We start from the raw sequence: 21823 nt of genomic DNA on the forward strand, positions 1-21823 counted from the left end.
TGGTGTATTATATTGCTTGATTTTCATATGGTCAACCAACCTTGCATTCCTGGGATAAATCTTACTTGGTATCAGAATAATACTGGCCTCATAAAATGAGTTGGGAAATGTTCCCTCCTCTTCCATTTTTTGGAAGTTTGAGAAGAACTAGTATTATTTTCTTCTTTATTTTTTATTTTTTTATTTTTTCTTTTTGTCTTTTTTCGTGACCGGCAACGGATCGCAACCCTCAGTGTCGCGCCTGTACCGGACCGGGACCGGCAACGGGATCGCAACCCTCGGCGCTGCCCCCGCTCCCCGCTCAGCCAGTGAGCCGCCAGTCTGCACGTGGGATCCGAACCCTCGGCGGGAGCGCCGCCACACTTCCCAAGCGGTGCACTGTAGCAGTGCGCCACCAGGCTGGCCCTTATTTTCTTCTTTAAATGTTTGGTATGATCCACTGATAAAGCCATCTGAATCTGGGCTTTTCTTTGTGAGTAGCTTTCTAATTACTAATATAATCTCTTTACTTGTTGCAGGTTTATTCACATTTTCTATTTCTTCTTGAGTCAGTTTTGGTAATTTGTGTCTTCATAGGATTTTATTGATTTCATCTAAATTATTTATTGGCATACAGTTGTTTATAGTATTCCCTATAAGGAAATTATAAATCCTTCTATTTGTAAGGTTGGCAGGAATGTCTCTTCTTTTATTCCCGAGTTAGTAATTTCAGTGCCCTCATTTTCTGGGCAACTTAGCTAAACATTTGTCAATTTTGTTGATCTCTTCAAAGAACTAAATTTTGGTTTTGTTGATTTTCTCTATTGTTTTTCTGTTCTCTATTTCATTAGTTAATGCTGTGATGTTTATCATTTTCTTCTTTCTGCTTGCTTTAGGTTTAGTTTGCTCTTTTTAAAATATCTTGAGGTGAAAGATTAGGTTATATATTTGAGATCTTTTTTTTTTTTTTTTTTTGGCAGCTGGCCCATACAGGCACCTGAACCCTTGACCTTGGTGTTATCAACACTATGCTCTACCAAGTAAGCTAACTGGCCAGCCTGCCTTATATTTTATTATAGGCACTTTATAGCTACAAATTTCCCTCTAGTGTTGCTTTAGCTATGTACATTGTATAATTTTTTAGTATGTCTTCATTTTCATTCATCTCAAAAATATTTTATAATATCCCTTGTACTTTCTTCCATGACCTACTGGTTATTAGAAGTGTATGTTTAATTTGCACATATTTGTGAATCTTTCTAATTTCATTGCTATTGATACCAAATTTCATCCCACTGTGATCAGAAAACGTACTTTGTATGTTTAAAATCATTTTTAATGTATTGAGTCTTGTTTTGTGGCTTAGCATATGGTCTACCCTGGAAAACATTCCATGTGCACTTGAGAAGAATGTACGTTCTGCTGATATTACGTGAAACATCCTGTAGATCTCTGGAGTAGTTGGTTTTTAATATTGTTCAAGTGTTCTAATTCCTTGTTGGTTTTCTGTCTAGTTATTTCTATTATTGAAAGTGGGGGGTCAAAGTCTTTAACTATTACTGTTGCCTTGTCTATTTCTCCCTTCATTTCTATCAGTTTTTGCTTCATGGGTTTTTGTGCTCTGTTACGGACATATATAATTGTTATGTCTTCCTGATGGATAGACCCTTTTATCATTAAAAAGTATCTCTCTTTATCTCTAGTAATCTTTTGGGTTTTTAAAAATATATTTTGTGTGATATTAGTATATCCACCCCATCTTCCTTAGGGTTGTTGTTTGCATCATATATTTTCCCTCCCTTTTACTTTTGTTCTGTATGTACCTTTGAATCTAAAGTGTGTCTCCTGTAGTTAACATATAGTTGGATCTCGTTCTTTTATCCAGACTGGCAATCTCTGCCTTTTGATTAGATTGTTTAATTCATTCACATTTAATGTTATTACTGTTACAGATGGGTTTACATCTGCCATTTCATTTTTTATTTTCTACGTTTCAGGTCTTTTTGTTCCTCTGTTCCTTCTTTACTGCTTTTTTTGCATTAAGTGAATTTTTTCTAATATTACATTTAATTCCTTTAATACTATTTTCACTGCATATTTAAGTTATTTCCTTAGTGGTTGCTCTAGGGCTTATTACCATATACATCTTATCATAATCAACTTCAGATTTATACTAACTTCTTTTCAGGGAAATATAGAAATCTCTCTTCTAAACAGCTCTCTTCCATCTTCCTCTTTTTTTGTGCTATAAGTGATATATGAGGATACTTCAGAAAGTTTGTGGAAAAAACAGAATTAAAACATAAGTATTTCTATGAACTTTCTGAGGTACCCTCATACATGTTACATCTATATGTAACCCAACAAATACAGTGGTATAATTATTACTTTATATAATTGTCTCTTTTAAAGAAGCTGAGAGAAAAAAGAAGCAGCATATATTCACAGTGCTTATTACATTAATCTTTTATTAAGGATTTTTGGTTGTGGATTTGAGTTAGCATCTTGTGTTATTTTCTTAGTCTAATACATCTTTGCTCCCATTTACCTCTTTTGCATTACTATTGGCAAATATATTACATTTCTATATACCATGGATTCAAAATTACAATTATAAACACACTGCTTTATACAATTGCTTTAAAAATCAGTGTAATATTGTGAAAATATATATTTGGTCTTGATCCCTAGTCTCTTGACATACAACTCCTAAAATCCTTAGAATCTCCAAAGTGATGAGTCTTTTTGCATGCTAATGATGGCTGGCAGCCCATATGTAGCTTCAAGATGAGGGCTGGTCACAGGAAAGACCAAGGCGGGACTTTCAGTCCCACCCCTCAACCTCCAGGGAGGGGAAAGGGACTGAAGGTTAACCTGATGATCAGTGGTCAATGATTTAATCAATCATGCCTGTGTAATGAAGCCTCCATAAAAACCCAAGAGCACAGGGATCAGAGAGCTACTGGATAGCTCAACATGTGGAGGTTTGGAGAGTGGTGTGTTCCAAGAAGGATGGAAACTCTGTGCCACTTCCCCCATATCTTGCCTTATGCATCTCATGTGTATTCTTCGTAATATCCTTTATAATAAACCAGTAAACATAAGCATGTGTTTCCCTGAGTTCTGTGATTCACTCAAGCAAACTAACTCAACCCAAGGGGAGGGTTGTGGGAACTCTGATTTATAGCTAGTTAGTCAGAAGTTCTGGAGGCCTGGATTGGCATCTGAAGAGGGAGCAGTCTTGGGGTCTGAGCCCTCAACCCCGTGGGATCTGACACTATCTCCAGGTAGATAGTTTCAGAACTGAATTGGAGGACACCCGCTGGAGTCTGCTGGAAAACTGCTGACTTGCTTGCCAGTGGGAAGAAATACCCATACATTTGGTCACAGAAGTCAGTCTTCTGTGCTGACGATTGTTGTGCTGTAAGAGACCAGAGGAAAGACAATGTGTATTTTCCCCAGACTCACTCACTCACTCCCACAATCAGTTGAGAGAAGATGCATTTATACTGTTTTTTTAAAATAATTATGTAATTTATCAGCACTCATTTTTTCATGTGAATTGAATTTCAATTTGGGTTCACTTGCTTCAGCCTGAACAACTTCCTTTAATATTTCTTGTAAGGTCATCCTAATAGGAACGAATTTTTTGTTTTTCTTCAGCTGGGAATGTGTTTATTTCACCTCAATTTTTGAAAGATAGTTGTATGAGTTATAGTATTCTTGGTTGAGGTTTTTCCTTCAGCAGTTTGAATATGTCATCCCATTACATTCCAGCCTTCACTGTTTCTGATGAGAAGCCTGCTGTTCATCTTATTGGGGTTCCCTTACACATTTCTCCTGCTTTTTTCAAGATATTCTCTTTGTCTTTGACTTCAGTTTCTACTACTTGAAATTCATTGAGCTTCTCTGATGTATAGATTAAATTCCTCATTAAATTTGGAATGTTTTTAGCGATTATTTCTTCAAATATTTTTTTCTGCTCCTTTCGTTATGGTACTCCGATTACACCCTCATTAAATTTGGAATGTTTTTAGCGATTATTTCTTCAAATATTTTTTTCTGCTCCTTTCTCTCTCCTTTCGTTATGGTACTCCGATTACACATATGTTAACATGCTTAACGTTGTCCCATACTAGTGAGTTTCTTTTCAGATTTCTTCATCTTATTTTCTTTGTTCTTTGGATTGTACACTCTCTATCAACCTATCTTTTTTTTTTTCCTTTTTGTCTTTTTTCGTGTCCGGCAATGGATCGCAACCCTCAGTGTCGCACCCGTACCGGACCGGGACCGGCAATGGGATCGCAACCCTCGGTGTTGCACCCGCACCTTGCTCAACCAGTGAGCGGGAACTGGTCTGTATGCAGGATCCGAACCCTCAGCGGGAGCGCCGCCATGCTCCCAAGCGGCGCACTGTAGCAGTGCGCCACCGGGCCAGCCCTATCAACCTATCTTTAAGTTTGTTAATTCTTTCTCCTGCCAGCTCAAATCTACTGTTAAGCCCCTCTAGGGAATTTTTTATTTCAGTTATTGTACTTTTCGATTCCAGAATTCCCGTTTGGTTCTTTTTAAAAAATAATTATTTCTATTTCTTTATTAATACCCTCTATTTGATGAGACATTGTCATCATAATTTGCTTTACTTTTTTTCTTTTTAAAAATTGAGGTGAAATATGCATAAAATTAATCATTTTAAAGTGTGCAATTCGGTAGCATTTTGTACATTCATAACAGTGTGCAACTACCGTGTTGTTCCAAAACATTTTCATCATCTCAAAAGAAAAGTTGTACCTATTAGGGAGTCAGTCCCCATTCCTCCTTTTCCCCACTACCTGACAACTACCATTTTACTTTCTGTCACACAGGTTTATCTGGATTCATACAATATGTGGCCTTTGTGTCTGGCTTCTTCCACTTAGTGTAATGTTCGAAGGTTCATGCATGTTATAGCATGTATTAGTACTTCTTTCCTTCTTATGGCTGAATTATATTCAATTGTATGAATATACCATATTTTGTTTATTTGTTCATTGGTTGATGAAATTGGGGTTTTTCTACTTTTGGGCTAAAGTGAATAATGCTGCTATGAACATTCATGGACAGTATTTGAGTGCTCCATTTTAATTCTATTGGGTATATACCTAGAAGTGGAATTGTGGTAATTCTATGTTTAAATGTTTTGGGGAACCGCCAAACTGATTTCTTCTTTACTTTGTTAAGTATGTCGTCCTTTAGTTCTTTGAACACATTTATAATAGCTTCTTTGAAGTCTTTGCTAAGTCCAACATCTGGGCCCTCTCACAGGCAGTTTCTGCTGCCTCATCCCCCCCATCCCCCACTCCCCCATATTTGGGTCATATTTTGTTTCTTTGCTTGTCATAATTTTTTGTTGAAAACCAGACAGTTTAGATAAAATAGTATAGCTCCTTTGGAAACTGATCTCCCTGGGATGTGATTTATTTATTTGTTTGGATTATTTTAGTTAAGTCTGTTTCCCTCATTGTATGCAACCTTTGATTTTGCTCCTCAGTAGGCATAGCCTTGAACATTCACACTGTCACTCTGTATGACAGTAGTTTCAGTAAGCCCCTCTCTGACTATCTCTTCCTCTGATGACTGTTAATCCTGTTGTTATAACACCCAGCTGTTTGCCTCCATTAATTTTAATTTTAATTGCTTCATACTAAAATCCTACATTGCTTTTGAGTATCCTTAGGCTTGAACTTCTCCAAACTCTGTTTTAAATAAAGTCAGTTTCTTAGGGCAGAGCTTTGGAAATCTGTTTTGTGGCCTGCCACACACCCTGGGAAAAATCTCCGAGCTACAATTTCAGGGCTGGGAACAGGGACAGTGATGTGCTTCTCTCTAAGTGGCACCCCTGCTTTAGGAGCAGGGTGTTGGGCAGTAGCCTCTGGTCTTCCTGGCTTGATTCTTCTAGGATAGAACCTCTGCTCTATAAATAAGCTAGATGAGGGAGATGTGAACACCAGTACTCTCATCATGACACTCTGAGATTGATCTTCTGTCCTTTGAGTGGGGGTGGGGTGGAAGCAACAATCCTCCAACCTCTTGGCTGCACTGACCTGGAATTTAGCCTATGCACAAGTATCTAGGGCTGGGGGGGTAGGGACAAGTAATGAGAAATGGTGGCAGCCTGCCCCTTCCTGGAAGATTATGAAGCTCTTGACTGAGAGCTGGAGGGAGAAGTAGCCCCATCATCCTGGCTAACCCCTTGAAGTGGGGCTTCCAGTCAAGCTGAGATGGGGGAATTAGTCAAGATGATGAGGCTACCTCTCCCTCTAGCAGATGGTGGAGGGAAGGAGCAGATTGTGGTTCAAATGCCACAGACTCCTGATGTTCTTACTAAGTTTAAATAGATTTTCTTCAAAAAACTGTTCATTTGCTGTACACCCTTAGGAGAATTTCCAGAGACTTTAAATGGTTTTCTTTTACAATTTCCAAAATTCATGCTTATTTCACTGAGGAGCAGGTCCATGGAACTCCTCACACTGTCATTCCATAAGTCTTCGAAATATCAAGTCTTTTCATCCATTTAACAAACATCTGGCTCCCATTAATAAGAAATACCATGACTCATTTTCTTCCATATATATTCTCTGTCACTTTTCAAATAAATTGGTCATTTTAAGTTTAATTACTTTTGAGTACAAAGTCCTTTCATCCCAATGAATTCTAAAACAATTCTTGGAAGGGGTGGAGTGTGTGTGTATGTATGCAAATGTACTTTTGTGTGTGGTTTTAAACTCATTTATACACAAGAACCAGTAAAACTGTTGAAATGTGTTCAATATTGAAGTGAAGTAGCTTCCCAACTTATGGCTGGTGGTCTCAGTTAGGTCTTTTGCATTTCTATGTGTCTTTCTGGATATGCCAAGAATGTAAGGCCCTGGCTTAACTGGTCTTTATTTGAACCATTTCCCAGGTAGGCTGTTTGCAGCAGCGATTTTGAGAGAGGAGATATCATTTCACATAGGACAAAGGGCAAATTTGCCTACTGCTTGCCATAAAACAATGTATTCCCCAAGCTCAATGTTCTTCTCCTATAATGCAACCAAAGCCTGGTCAGGCATCCTTCTGAGTCCTGTGTCACCCTCATGAGGTTTGGGGGAGAAGAGGAACTGAGGCAAACATGGTAATGCTCATGCTGCTTTTTCTGCTATTAGTAACAGTCTTTTGTCCTAACCCAGGAATCTCATGTCTTCTGCCAGCATCCATGAAACAAAGTAACAGTCTAACCTATTAGCATGTAAGTAATGTAAAATTGAATCCCAGATCTGACAGTTTGGCAATGAGAATTGGACGCTGATAGAAACATGGCTTTACAGAAGAGGAAGATTAAGGGTCCTGTGGGCCAGGTTTGGGGATGTGAGAAGACTCCCTGATATCTGGTAGGGAATGCTCTCACCTGGGTGTTGGGTAAAGGGGGAAGAAATAACGGTCCCCCACTGTCCTACCTGTTGATGAGGCTGAGTGATTAAAAGTAGGAATGAAATAATCAAACTGAATGGTGTTTTTTTTTTTTTTTTTTCCTTTTTTTGTGTCCGGCAACAGATCGCAACCCTCAGTGTCGCGCCCGTACCGGACCGGGACCGGCAACGGGATCGCAACCCTCGGCGCCGCGCCCGCACCTCGCTCAGCCAGTGAACGGGAACCGGTCTGTATGTGGGATCCGAACCCTCGGCGGGAGCGCCGCCGCACTCCCAAGTGGCGCACTGTAGCAGTGCGCCACCGGGCCAGCCCCTGAATGGTGTTTTGATTGTTGCTCACTCTCTTCCATGTGGGAGGAGGAAGGAATATTATCATGACAATTGGGGGGAGAGGGAGGAGGGAGGGAGGTTTTGGTAATGGGCTACAATAATCAACCACATTTTATATCGACAAAATAAAATTAAACAAACAAACAAACAAACAAAAAAATTGGGTAGCAAGACCTGTGGCTCCAGGCAATACGATTGTGGTTTCTGATGCAATTAATCCCTAAAGCTGAAATAAATGGTATCGGTAGTGAGGACCTTGCTACTTGTTTTTTGCTTTCAGTGGCTGGCTGATATGGGGATCTGACCCTTGACGTTGGAGGACCAGATATTATTTGATAGATGAGAAAAACTGAGAGTTAATTCGGTTGAGCTGCAAGCAAGCAGTCCTTAAAAAGAAAAGTGAATGCAAAGCCTTGGCTAATAGTGCAAAGCTAGCTGCTTGTGTACCTGGCTCCTGCCACAGTCTGATATGACTGGTGAGGATGGCTGTGTGCTGGTCATAGGGGTGGCCAAATTTACCAGCAACTGTTGGGTGAAACACAGTGATGTCCACTAGGGAAGGAAAAAAAGGACCTCTGGGCCTGGATGCTCACTGGGAGGTACCCAGGGGAAGTAGTGCCAATATCGGGGTGGCATCAATACTGGAGTGGGAGGCAAGGGGAAAAAAAAGCATCCTCTTTACCCTCACCATTCCTTGTGAGCTGGCCTCTCTGCCACTCTGCATTCCCCACATTCCCAGCTAGGGAATAGCAGTCTTCCTGTAGGCTGTTGCTGGAATTCGTAACTTGGGCACATATTAAGCTCCTTAGTCTCTGATCCCTTAGGGGAAAGCAGCACCCAAATTCAACTGATAGGTTTTGGGTAAATTTCTCAGTGGGGAAGAGAAGCTAAAGTAACTTTGCGGGTGGAGTCCTTTAGGCTTAACATACTGTTGTTGTGGCTGCTGAATGTATAATTGATATTGATATGTTACATTACTCTTTCCTGGTCCAAAAGCATCAGAGAGGATTCTCCTGTTCCAGGACTGCCATGTGTAGAGAGATAATAAGAAACATGCAACTCACCCTCCAACTCACCTACCTGACCTTTCCTAAGAGTACAGCAGAATCTATTAAATTCCAGGAGGAGAAAAGGAAATCACGGATTTAAACACTTAATTGCCACAGTGTTCAGAAAAGCCTTTTTCAAGTACAACATTACTACCTGACTGACACCACTATTACATGCACTTTTTTTTTAAGGCAGCTATTAACCTGATAACAAACTCCTCTTGAAATTGATTGCCTGAGCATGACGGCTTGTGACTGTATGGCCTGATATTCTCATTTTGGGCTGGATCAACTAGGACTCTACAACTAACAAGGGAAGAGCCCAAAAGGCCTTACTGAAATGGTATGTTAAAGATCATAGTTGGCCTGGCCCTAGTGGGATCTTGGTTTTACATGAAAAAGTGACAGCTTTGGGGGATGCTTTATCTGCCACTCCCATCACCTGAAGTCAAGACATTGGCTCAATGGGGCCCTTGATTCACAGAGGTTCCCTTAAATATCTGGGCTGGTTCACTGGGATGGTGTTCATGGTGGGTGTCAATAGCTGTCCAGCCTGAATAACTGTGGAAGACACACTGCAGTATGGGCTGGTCTGGGGAACGAGCAAATTAATAACTGTTACTTTTTTGCCTTAGACCAGGTGTCTAAAAACTATGGCCTGTGGTCCAAATCTGGTCTGTTGCCTGCTTTTGTAAATACAGTTTTCTTGGAACACAGCCATGCTCATTCATTTACGTATCCTCTATGGCTGCTTTCACACTATAATGGCAGAACTCATCTGACCTGTAAAGAGAGATCATTTGACCCGCGAAGTCAAAAATATTTACTATTTGGACCTTTAAACACAAAGTTTGACAGTATCTACCTTAGACAATAGACAACAGTCCTAAGGTCAAGGCATATAATATTTTTATTGACTCTTGTACTGTTGCCAATGGCCTAGTCACCTGGCTTGCCACTTGGAAGAACACAGACTGGCAGATTACTGACACTGCTCTTTAGAACCATGAACTGTGAACTATGGAAACAAATCGTAGCTGACAATTAGACAGACGTACATAATAATGGCTCATTCTCTGAAGGAATTGACTGAAATCATGCTGCTAATCAAGTATGCACCAACCACATTGCTGCCGTTGCTGCCCAGGATCCATCAACATACTGCACATAGCAATACATCTACCATCTAGCCTGGGAACAAAGTAAAGATTACATGTGTCTGGTGCTGAAGCTACCTTTACATGCCAGTCTTATGCCTGCTTTAAAAAGTCAACCTGTTTGTCTTATAGTGAATGAAACAGGCCACATTGCATAGGATGTTGCCTCGTCTTGCTCCTGACAAGTTGACTTTATTGGGCCCTTGACACCCCCACCCGCCTTGGGGCTATCATTAATGCCATACTATTGTTGACATTTTTTCAGGTTGTGGTTTCACTGTCCTAGTCTGATCAACCAACTCCATCCACACTGGCCATAACATGTGTTAGTTTTTGGTTTTCCAGACCTTTTGCAGTCTGACAGTGGTGTATGCCTTTTATTGAAAAGGTCATTCAACAGGGGCCAATAGTCAAGGTATTCAATGGACATTTCACACTCATTATCATCCTTAGGCTCCTGGCTCCAATAAGAGGTAACATGGACTTTAAAAAAAAATCAACTAAAAGAGATTTCTGACTCTACCTCCTTCACATTCTCCTGGTCCTCACATCTTAGTAAGGTAGTTAGAACACTAAATGCAACCATCCCCTAAAAGGGTTCATATTCTCCTAGCAACCTCCTAGATAATGCTTAAGATGAAAGGGGAAAAAGGTTATCTAGACTTATTCTGAAATTTTGGGATTCCACTCTGACAATTCCTGGGCAGGATGCATCTTTCTTTCCCCTGACAGCCACCCCAAACCAGCCTGGTAGGTATATATACTGTCTGGGCTGCAGCCTGGCCAAAAGGGAGCATAGGGAATTCAAACTATTTTTTTGTGTGTGTGGCTGGCTGGTATGGGGATCTGAAGGGAACTGAAACTTAATTCTGGTTCAGCCACCTGGATTCTCTCATTGGACTGAACCCCTAGATCAGGGGTCATCAAACTATAACATGTGGACTGAATCTGGCTAGCTGCCAGTTTTTGTAAATAAAGTTTTATTGGAACACAGCCATACCCATTTCTTTATGTACTGTCTATGGCTGCTTTTGCTCTACAAAGGCAGAGTGGAGTAATTATGACAGAGGATATGTGGTCCACAAAGCCCAAAATATTACCATCTGGCTTTTCACAGAAAACATTTGCCAACCCCTGTCCTAAATGATGAAATGATAACTACTTGGTTGAGTACACTGCTCATCAAGTCCCCCTACAGTGGCCCATGACAATCAGAGTGGGAAATATGATGGGTCTTCATATATTTTGTAAAAATGCCCTTGTTCCTCTTGCACTTGACCCCTGAGAGTAGGGTATGATTGGAGAAAAGTAAAGCATTTGAAGCAACTGACAGTCACTCCCCTTATATTTTCCTTTATGCAGATTTCAGCTATATTTCAATGTTATCTTTTCTCCCCCCCCAATAATCCTCTCCCCCCTCCCCCATCTCTTCTTTCAGGCTTTTTCATCTTGGCTTTTTAGTATGCTCTCCTCTGAGCTCAGCTGTGCAGGCAGTACCAGGTATTTCCCACAATAAATGGTTTCCCTTTTCTGTTTCAGTTCCCTCCTGCTGCAACAGCAGGAAGCTAGGACAGAAACAAATAAAATATTTTTTAATGCTGCTATGAGGACTATTAAATGGTCCACAAAGCCCACTGAAAAAGCCTGTTGGTCAAACATAGCAGAGTTTTTTTAATATACTGCAGCAACGGAGTCTACCTTGACAGGATTTGGGTAGTGTTTCAGGAGAAAGTTAGGCAAATGTATATATAGAGTTTTGAGATGTAAGCTCCAGTAGTTTAAGAGGATGTTTTTTTTTTCCCCTCAAGATGGAGAATGGGATAGGACTTGGCAAAGTGTGACATAACAGTTTAAGATTGATAGACACAGGGTCTTGAAGCAAGCCTCGATGAGCAATCTGTCCTGATAAACATAATGTTTGCTCTAACAATCAAAATGTTTGTCCTGACAGCTAACTGTTTATTTAGATAAGTGGATTTACAGAAGTTTCCCGAAGCAAAAAGTTATGGTTGACATAAGTGGTCTCAGTTCTCAGGCCCAAAGTTGACACAGGTGGTCTCTGTCCTCAAGACAAAATGATAAGTGGTCAGCTAAAACACCAAAATCTTCAACAGCTGTAAAAAATAATGGGGAAGAGGGAGGTGGATATCCATCCAATATGAATTACTCTAAATTTTATAGTTAAAAAAACAACTTAGTAGTATTTAACCAATCACTGATACGGTGAATCAATCTAACAAAGAAATGATTTTTGGCAAAATGGTCTGCTTCTAATGTAACTGTTGCATAAAATTTTGTCCTTGACTTTCTTTTTTTCTCTCTCTATCCTCTCCCTTAAAGGTAGTCATGGCTTCACCTATCATCTATAAAGACTTTACCCCCAGTCTGCTACAGAATTAAGTACTCTTACTTCATTCTGGTCCCTAAGATTCTACTCTGATTATCTGGATTTATGTCTCAGTACTCTGCTATTTATATTGTATCTTCCATTCAAATTGGCATACTACTTTCTGGCTTTCTCACATATTTCTAATTGCCTGTCAAGCTTTTACTCTTATTACAGGTTGAGTATCCCGTATCCGAAATGCTTAGGACCAGGAGTGTTTCGAGTTTCAATTCTTTTTGGATTCTGGAATATTTGTAGAACACATACCAGTTGAGCATCCTAATCCAAAATCTAAAATCCGAAATGCTCCAATAAGCATTATTATTTCAGAATTTTGGATTAGGGATGCTCAACTGATAGGTGTTCTGCAAATATTCCAAAATCCAAAACAAACAAACTCGAAACACTTCTGGTCCCAAGCATTTTGGATAAGGGATACTCAACCTGTAATAAGAGTAAAAGCTTGACAGGCAATTAGAAATATGTGAGAAAACCAGAAAGTAGTATTACAATTTGAATGGAGGATACAATATCTGTATCTCACTCCCTCTTGGATGCATTCCTTCCCATTTGGAACTGTCAGATGCTACCAATTTTCAAATATAACCCACTTTACAAAACTTTCTACTAGTACTGTATGTTCTTTTCCTCATCAGAAATTTCAAAACACTTTGTTAATCTCTCTTTTGTGGTATTATTCTACCTATGTTATAGTTATTTATAAACTTGTACTATCCCATAAGACTGCACCTCCTTTATCCTAGCTTCACATGCCACATATGGTTTAAATACATGATTAAATGAATACTGAGCAACTCCTAAAAATAAGGAACTGTGGGTACAGAGAGAACAAAGACTTGATTCTGGCCACAGTAGTTCAGAGGATCATTTGTATGGAAACCTTGGTGAGCCTCCAGGAAAGAGATAAGAATCAAGCTGAGCTTTAGAAGAAAGGTCAGAACTAGGTAACATATCCCTTGTCAGAGTGTTTTCCATGGTAGACATGAAATAACATTAATAACTAACATAAATGAACTTCTTACTATTTGTCAAGCACTGTTCTATAGGCTTTGCATGTACTGGCTTTTAATCTTCACAACAGTTCAATAATGTGGGTAACATTATTACTGTCCTCCATTTACCAATGAGAAAACTGAAACCCAGGTTATACTATTTGCTCAAGATTATATAACTAGTAAACGTTAGATGTATGAATAGAACTCAGATAGTCTTCCTAGCTTACAAAACTGCCTCTATTTTTTGGCAGCTGGCGGAGATGGGGATCCCAACCCTTGATCTTAGTGTTAGAAGGCTGTGCTCTAACCAACAGAGCTAACCCGCCAGCCCTGAACTGTCTTTTACTGATGGAAATAAAATTCCATTTGGATCACGTGTAAAATATATGCCAAGAACTACAGCAAGATCTGTTTCTTTACACGAGACTGAATCTACACAAAGGAGAACCAACCGATTTGTCTTTTATGAAAAGTGAATGGGGACTGAGGTCAAAGAGTTTACAAGATATCATGTAAAATGTCAAATCACGTTGTTTTAGAGAGCCTTCAATAGATTAAGGAGATTATTTTCCTTAGCCTTAAGCTGTCTATTTTTCTTTTTTAAAAAAAGATGACCGGTAACAGGATCTTAACCCTTGACTTGGTGCTGTCAGCACCACGCTCAGCCAGTGAGCGAACCGGCGGTCCCTATATAGAGATCCAAACCCGTGGTCTTGGTGGTGAGCCACGGGCTGCCCGGCTATTTTTCACGTGGCAACATTAATGGACTTAAAGGTCCTGGAGAGAAACAATTGCCATTGTAACTGCAATTTCCAGGACAATTTCTGGTATGAAATAATTAACAATAACTATACCTATCGCTTAGTGTTGTTTATTACTTGCTAGGCATCCTTCCAAGGGCTTTACATGTGTTAAATTCGTTCCTCACCACCACTCCACGCCCTGGGTGCTATTACTACACTAACCTTACAGAGAAAGGCCTCAGGCACAGGGAGAGGTTAAGTGACTCGTCCGTGGTCACATGCCTGTGGATGGCAGAGCCGGGAGCTGACCAAGGGTTGCTGTTCTTAACCACTCTGCTACCTACGGCCTCAGAGAGTCGATATTTACCCGTTACCGTAACCGGGTGGGATGCTGTTGAAAGGTTTTCGGGGCCCCATCTAGTGCTGTGTTTTGTTCTGCTAAGGCTTTTAGCTCCTGACGGAGGCCGTCCACCGCCGGGAACCACCGGCCGTCGGGCTGTTAAGGCCCCCTCGTCAGGGAGCGCCCGGGGCAGAGGACAGAGGGGCAAACCCGCTCAGCAGCCCACTCCGCAACCGTCCTCTGCGCGGAGACAACAAATCAGGAACCCAGGAGGAGAAATACCAGCGGGGCCTCCTCAGAGGTCGAGAGGTGGGAAAAGGCCGGGGAGGGAGAGCAGCGCAGGGCCCGGCCGGCTAGAGGAGGTGCCCGGAAGGGGATGCGGGACGGGGTGGACTCACAGATCCAGGAGCTGACTGACCCGCCGCGGCCGAGGCATCGCGACCGCCCTCGGAAGCCTCTTCCGCGGAACCAGGGCCTCCAGAACCCAGCCAGGGACCTGCCGCCAACTCCAGTCGCCCGCGCGACGCGAAGGCCCTTGTGATGTCACAGATTCTTCCGGCGATCAGGGCGTGGCCACGCTCGGGACTACGGAGGGAAAGTACAGAACACCCCTTGGGGCGGAACCACTGAGGGCTGCGCGTAAAAGGCGGGGTATGATAATATATAGAGAAGCCCTAACTCGGGTGAAGCACGACGGGAGTTGTAGTTCCTCCATCCCGCGGGCGTTGGCCCTCAGCTGGGCTCCGGGCAGTTCTCTGGAGTTCCAGCCCTGCCAGCAGCCTAGCCGCTACTCCACGAGTCGAGAGCTATCCTGTGGCGAAGGGAGTGCTGACAGGTCGCTGCTCTTACTCAAGGGGTGCGTTGGATGCTGGGCCATGGATTTGGCATTGTGCACGGGAGAAGCCCCATGTGACCTGGAATACGGACTCCGGTAACATCAAACAAGAGCGATCAGAGAGAGAGGATCCGAGAGTGACCGCCGTTTGCTGAGCACTTGCTATGAAGCACGCAGAGCTACGTGCTTTCCGTGCTTTATTTTAATAATTAATCATATTCGTTATAATCCTGTGAAGTCGGAATTATTTAGCCTTATTTTACAGATGAGGACACTCCATGCCAATAATACACTGAGTAAGAACTTCATTGTGGATGAAGAAGGGACTTATTGAAAACAGAAAGATTTGAATAAAAGAAAGCACACCTTTCCCCAGGTGGAATTCTCTTTCTTTGGTTCTCCAGCAGAATACTTGCTGCTTTTTAGTGCTTTTTCATTCTTTCTTGTTCTTTTCTTTAATTTGTTCTTTATATGTCTATGACCTCCTCCCATGTATCAAGAATGTTCGTAAAGACATCTACAATGCTGAATCCTTTTCTGAAGATTTTCAGTTTTACTCTGACCAGTTCCATCAGAGGAATCACTATGTGTGGCAGCGTAGCCTTATGAAATGTATTTCTTAAATAATAAGGCTTGAAGGTCAAAATTATAACTTGATCAATGAGCTGCAGAATGGATGGTATCTGCAGGCATGAAAGTAACATTAATCTCCTCGTACATCTCCATCGGAGCTTTGGGTTACCAGCTGCATTGTCAATGAGCAGTAACAGGTATTTTAAAAGGAAACTTTTTCTGAGCAGTAGGTTTCAACAGTGGCTTAAAGTATTCACTAAACCATGCTGTAAACAGATGTGCTGTCCTCTGGGCTTTGTTGTTTCATTTACAGAGTGTAGGCAGAGTATATTTAGCATAATTCTTAAGGGCCATAGAATTTTTGGAATGGTAAATGAGCATTGGCTTCAACTTAAAATCACCAGAGGCATAACCCCTAACAAGAGAGGCAGCCTGTCCTTTGAAGCTTTGAAGCCATGCATTGACTTCTCTATGAAAGACCCAGATGACATCTTGTTCCAACGGAAGGCTGTTTCATTTACACTGAAAATCTGCTGTTTAGTGTAGCCACTTTCATCAATGACCTTAGCTAGATCTTCTGGATAACTTGCTGTAGTTTCTGCATCAGCACTTGCTGCTTCACCTTGACTTTTATGTCATGGAGGAGGCTTCTTTCCTTAAACCTCACAAACCAGCTTCTGCTATATTCAAGCTTTTCTTCTGCAGCTTCTTTACTTATCTCAGCCTTCACAGAATACAATTAAAGTAAATGCCTTGCTCTGGATCAGGCTTTGGCTTAAGGCAATATTGTGGCTGGTTTGATCTTCTATCCAGACCACTAAAACTTTCTCCATATCAACAATAAGGCTATTTTGCTTTCTTATCATTCCTGTGTTCACTGGAATAGCACTTTTAATTTCCTTCAAGAACTTTTCCTTTGTATTCACAACTTGGCTATTTCACACAATAGACCTAGTTTTGGCCTATCTTAGCTTTCAACTCGCCTTCCTCACTAAGCTTCATCATCTCCAGCTATTGATTTTAAGTGAGAGACATGTGACTCTTCCTTTCACCTTGGACACTTAGACCCATTGTAGGGTTATTAATTAGCCTAATTTCAATATAGTTGTGTCTCAGGGAATAGAGAGGTCCAAGGAGAGGGGGAGATATGGGGAAATGGTCAGTTGGTGGAGCAGTCAGAACACACGCAGCATTTATTAAGTTTGCCATCTTGCATGGGTGTGGTTCACGGCACCACAAAATAATTACAAGAGTAACATCAAAGATCACTAATCACAGATTACCATCACAGATATAATAATAATAATAATAATAATAATAAGTTTTAAATATTGCAAGAATTACTGAAATGTGACACAGAGATATGAAGTAAGCACATGCTGTTGGAAAAATGGCACCAATAGACTTGGTCTTCACAGGGTCGTCACAGACCTTCAGTTTGTAAAAAATGCAGTATCTGATGCACAATAAAGCAAAGCACAATAAAACAAGGTACGCCTGTATTCCCTCAGCCACAGGATTGGTTCAAGAATAGGCACATGGGCATGTGACCTATGTGAAAGCATTAAGAAGAAGGAAAAGTGGAGATTTTGGGGAAAGAAGCTTCCTTAAACTTATGACAATACTTTGTGAAGCAGCACTCTTTTCTCAACATTGTCATGTTGAATGAAATTAAACAGAGGAAGGCAGAGTATGAGAATTACAGAAGAACAGCCAGGGTCCCAATTAAATCATGCCTGAGCATCACTCCTTCTCTCTATTTTCTATTACATAATTTAATAAATTCCCTTTGTTGTTGATAAAATCAATGGAGTTGAATTTTCCATTTCTTTCTGTCAAAAACACTCTAACAGTAACATATGCATAGCAGGAGTCACCCGCATATGGGTGAAAATTTAAGGTTTAGGAAGGGACGAGCCCACCTAACAGGTATATGTAAAGTGAGAACAACAAAAATCCTTAGAGAAATAGCTGAAGAACACATTTATTGGCTGGCAGTTGACACTGAGGAGTAACCAAAGAGGTAAGAAAAACCAACGAAACAAACAAAGAAACGAGTTGGGGGGGGGGTACAGAAGATAAACAAATGATCAAAACTGTTACATGCTACAGAGAGGTAAAGTAAGATAAGACTTGAAAGTAATTTAACAATAAGAAGATCACTGAGGGTCATTGAGGTGGTGGTGGAGGATGCAGCCTGATCTTAATGGGAAGATGAATGGGAAGTGAGGAAGCCAATACATAAGTAGCCTGCTCCCACTCACAATAAATACTTGTTGAAATGAATTGCTGCTTCTATTCAGACTCACAATGAGAAGAGAGGTATTTCTCAAGAGTATAGCTGTACTTCAAAGATGGTAAAGTGGGACAGTTGAGAACTATTATTTATGGAGCTTCTAGGTGTCAAAGATGATAAATACTTACCTGATCTCATGTAATCATCAAACAAGTCTGAGGTATCATGTATTTTATAGATGAAGGTGAGAGCTTTCCCAAATAAAAAGGTATATCAGACTCCAAAGACCATGCTCTTTCTACTCTATCTGGGTACCCAGGAGAGAGGTTTATGGTTGGCTTAGTCCGTTTTCTGTTGCTATAACTGAATACCTGAGACTGGGTAATTTATAGAGAAAAGAAATTTATTTCTTACAGTTTTGGAGACTGGGAGGTCCAAGGTCAAGGAGCTCCATCTGGTTAGGTCCTTCTCTCTGGTGAGGACTCTCTGCAGAGTTCAGAGGCAGCACAGGGTACCACATGATGAGGAGGCTCAGGACAAAGAGCCAAACTGGCTTTTACAACAGACTCATTCTCATGATAATCCATTAATCCATTAACCCATTAATCCATTAACCCATTAATCCATTCATGGATTAATCCATTCATGAGGGCAGAGCCCTCATGACCTAATCACCTCTTAAAGGCCCCACCTCTTAATACTATTACCTTGGGGATTAAATTTCAACATGAGTTTCGGAGGGGACAAACATTCAAACCACAGCAAAGGTGCATCCGAGATCAGCAATATAACTTGCAGAGTCCCTTTAAAAAAATTAAAGGAGCTGGCCGACTGACTCGTTAGAGAGTAGTGTTGTAACACCAAGGTCAAGGGTTTGGATCCCCACACTGGCCAGCCACCAAAAATAAATAAATAAAATAAAATAAAATAAATTATTAAGAATTTCAACATGGTACTAGCAGAGCATTAAGCCAAGGGTTGGTCTGTGTGCCTGCACATGTTGTCTACCCATGAAACCAGCCCCGGGTGCATCCAACCTCAAGATTTCCCAAGAAAATCATTTCCAACTACTCACTATTCCAGAGCCCTTCATCAAAATTAAAGTTAGAGGCAAATAAAAGCACAGGGAAACATGTTTACTGGAAGTTCAAGGAAACCAGGCTTTCGGAAATAGTGGCTGATCAGATAGAATAAGCAGAATTTATAGCTCAGATAATATTGCAGATATTTATCGTTCAAATATGGCAATTAATTCAGATTGGATAAGAACAAGATGTTCCGTCTTTTGGTAAAGAAAACAGGATGTTCTTGTTTTTGTGGCTTATCTTTAGAGGCAAAGCTTTTAGGATTTCCTGTTAATCAAGGCTTTTAGGAGATTCCTGTTATTCATGGTTTATCTTGGAATGTGAACTATTAGGAATGGAAGTTTTTTCTGGTCTGTAATAAGTGATTTGTGGCCAGGGATAAGCTAAGGGCAAGACGTTGTTTTCCGCTTTTCATCTCTTTGCTTGCTGTGGCCATTTCACTGTAGTTTCCTCTAGCTCAGAGCCTGCTCCATTTCCTACCATAGGTGCCATATAAAGAAACCTTTATTACAATCTGTTGATCTGGGTAGGCTATATAAGAATAATAAGCAAAATTATTTTTCTTAAATTGTGTTATTAATTCATATTATAATATATATGATACTCATGTATGTATATGGAAACATATACAATAAATATATGTATATTTTAAATGATTAAGTAAGTCTCATATATATAGATATATAAGTACGTGCACATTTACATAAACAGGACGGAGATAAATCAGATGAGCCCCTACTTTATTATCCTACCATGTGTAGGTCACTTCCAAATAGGAGAGCCCCTAATTGGTCTCTGTGAGAAAATAACGTATGCTCTTTTTAATTTAGTTTCTTTTTATATCTCATATTAAGTCATACTCCCGGATAACTGTGGTCTTCCCTCAGGATGCTGAGAGCCAGTGCAATAAAAGCATCCTGGTTTTCCCTCAGGATGCTTAAGCTACTATCTTTTTTAGTTAGCTTCACTTGTTTTTTTTATTTTTTAAAAAGTCATATAATTCCTAACTCACAATTATTGGTCATTTGCAATGGAATCAAATACCTGTATTTCTGTCAGATAATGAGACTTTAAAACCCCATTAATTACACTCATTCAAACAAATATTTAATACCTGCTATGTGTTAGGCAGAATGTTATCAGTAAACAAATATGTCCTATAGGAGCTTACATTCTAGTGTGAGAGATAGAAAAGTACACATACAAAACAGGATGTGGAGATAAGGACTATCAAGAACAAGATGAAAGAGAGGGAGTTTTGCTTTTGCCCAAGTGGTCAGGAAGGCATCTCTGGGACTGCGCATATTTGCTGAGATCTGAAGGATAAGAAGGAGCCAGTCACGAAGAGATCTGGAGACAGTGGGAAGAGGAAGACTTTGAAGCCAACATGTGCTTGGTATCTATCATCTGATGGACAGAAGGATGTCAGTGTGACTGGATGGAGAGGGGAGTAGGAGGAGATAGAATTGGACAAACCAGAGGCCAAATCAGGTGAAAACTTGATGATCAAAGGACTGAATGAATTTGAATGTTCTTCAAAATAACATTCAAGTGAAATGGAAACACTGAAGGGTTAAGGAAAGGGACTGATACCATTTGGGCTACAGTGTAACAAATGGAAGGGGCTGTGCCTCTCCCTTCTCCCCCTAAAAACGTTAGCCCTCCCACCCCCTGCAAGGTGGAGGATGTCCTCCAGTGATAGAGAGGGTGACGATGGTGGTGGTACACAGCTAGGACATCTACAGGACTTCCGTGCCTGGGCTCTAACATCTGCAGGCCCACGTTGCTGTCGTGGCAGTCGTTGCACCTGGAATGTCAGCATCGTAGGCTCCCAAGTCTCAGAACCATGGAGCCTGCATGTGACTAAGAGCTTGGCATCTGACTTCAGCATCTGACCTTTATTTTAGTTTAAAGTGAGTCACTTGACTCGTTAGTAATTCAGTTTTTTCACTTGTAAAATAAGGATAGTAACACGAGAGCACTTCAAAAAGCTCATGGAAAAATTCATACTATCTTTCAATTCTACTTTTCCAGGAGCTTTTTGGAGTACACTAGTACAATGTCTTATCCAAAATCCATGAGGACTGATATGTCTCAGTATTCAAATTTTCAGAATCTTTTAAAGCTTTCATGGTGTCATATGCCACATATTATGAGACACCCCCATGGGGGTCTAGGCCATAATCCAATGCATTAATATTTCTGCATTGAAAGCTATTGCAGTGGACAGACTCTTAGGTGTCCCCACAATCCTGGCCTCCCAGTGTTCACTCCCTTATGTGATCCTCTCCCCTTGATGGTGGGCAGGACCTGTGGCTTGCTTCCAACTGAAAGAATATGGGAAAGATGATGGGATGTGTGTGATTATATGTACATGATTATGTGATTATGTTACATAAGATCATAGTGCCCATCTTGCTGGAGTCTTTCTCTCCCTCACTTTCTCTCTCCCCCCTTCCCCTACTTTCATTCTGGCCTTTAGGAAGCAGATGACCATGTTAGGGGACTCTACATGGATTCTCTACAAGGGAAATGGGCAACATCTAAGAGCTGAGGGAAGTCTTCAGGCAACAGGCAACAAAAAACCCCTGAAGCCCTTGGTCCTATGATCTCAAAGAACTGAATTCCACCACTAACGTGCATGAG

At 40.8% G+C, this 21823-nt stretch overlaps 1 protein-coding gene across 5 annotated transcripts in view; it reads right to left on the reverse strand.

The window, feature by feature from the left end:
• Nucleotides 1-18637, reverse strand: part of AMN1 (antagonist of mitotic exit network 1 homolog (S. cerevisiae)) — a 64541-nt gene extending 45904 nt beyond the window's left edge. For 2 of the 5 annotated variants that reach the window (XM_008568098.1, XM_008568099.1), the window contains exon 1: nt 14847-15024. In XM_008568098.1, the coding sequence (XP_008566320.1) occupies nt 14847-14884 (38 nt within the window). In that variant the 5' untranslated portion in view covers nt 14885-15024. Of the gene's footprint in view, nt 1-14846; nt 15025-18506 lie in introns of those variants that run through there. The other 3 variants (XM_008568097.1, XM_008568096.1, XM_008568095.1) reach the window with 3 other exon arrangements.
• Nucleotides 18638-21823: the final 3186 nt, after the last annotated feature.

This window comes from Galeopterus variegatus, unplaced genomic scaffold (genome assembly GCF_000696425.1).
Source record: "Galeopterus variegatus unplaced genomic scaffold, G_variegatus-3.0.2 Scaffold373, whole genome shotgun sequence".
In the NCBI taxonomy this organism is placed as follows: Eukaryota; Metazoa; Chordata; class Mammalia; order Dermoptera; family Cynocephalidae; genus Galeopterus; species Galeopterus variegatus.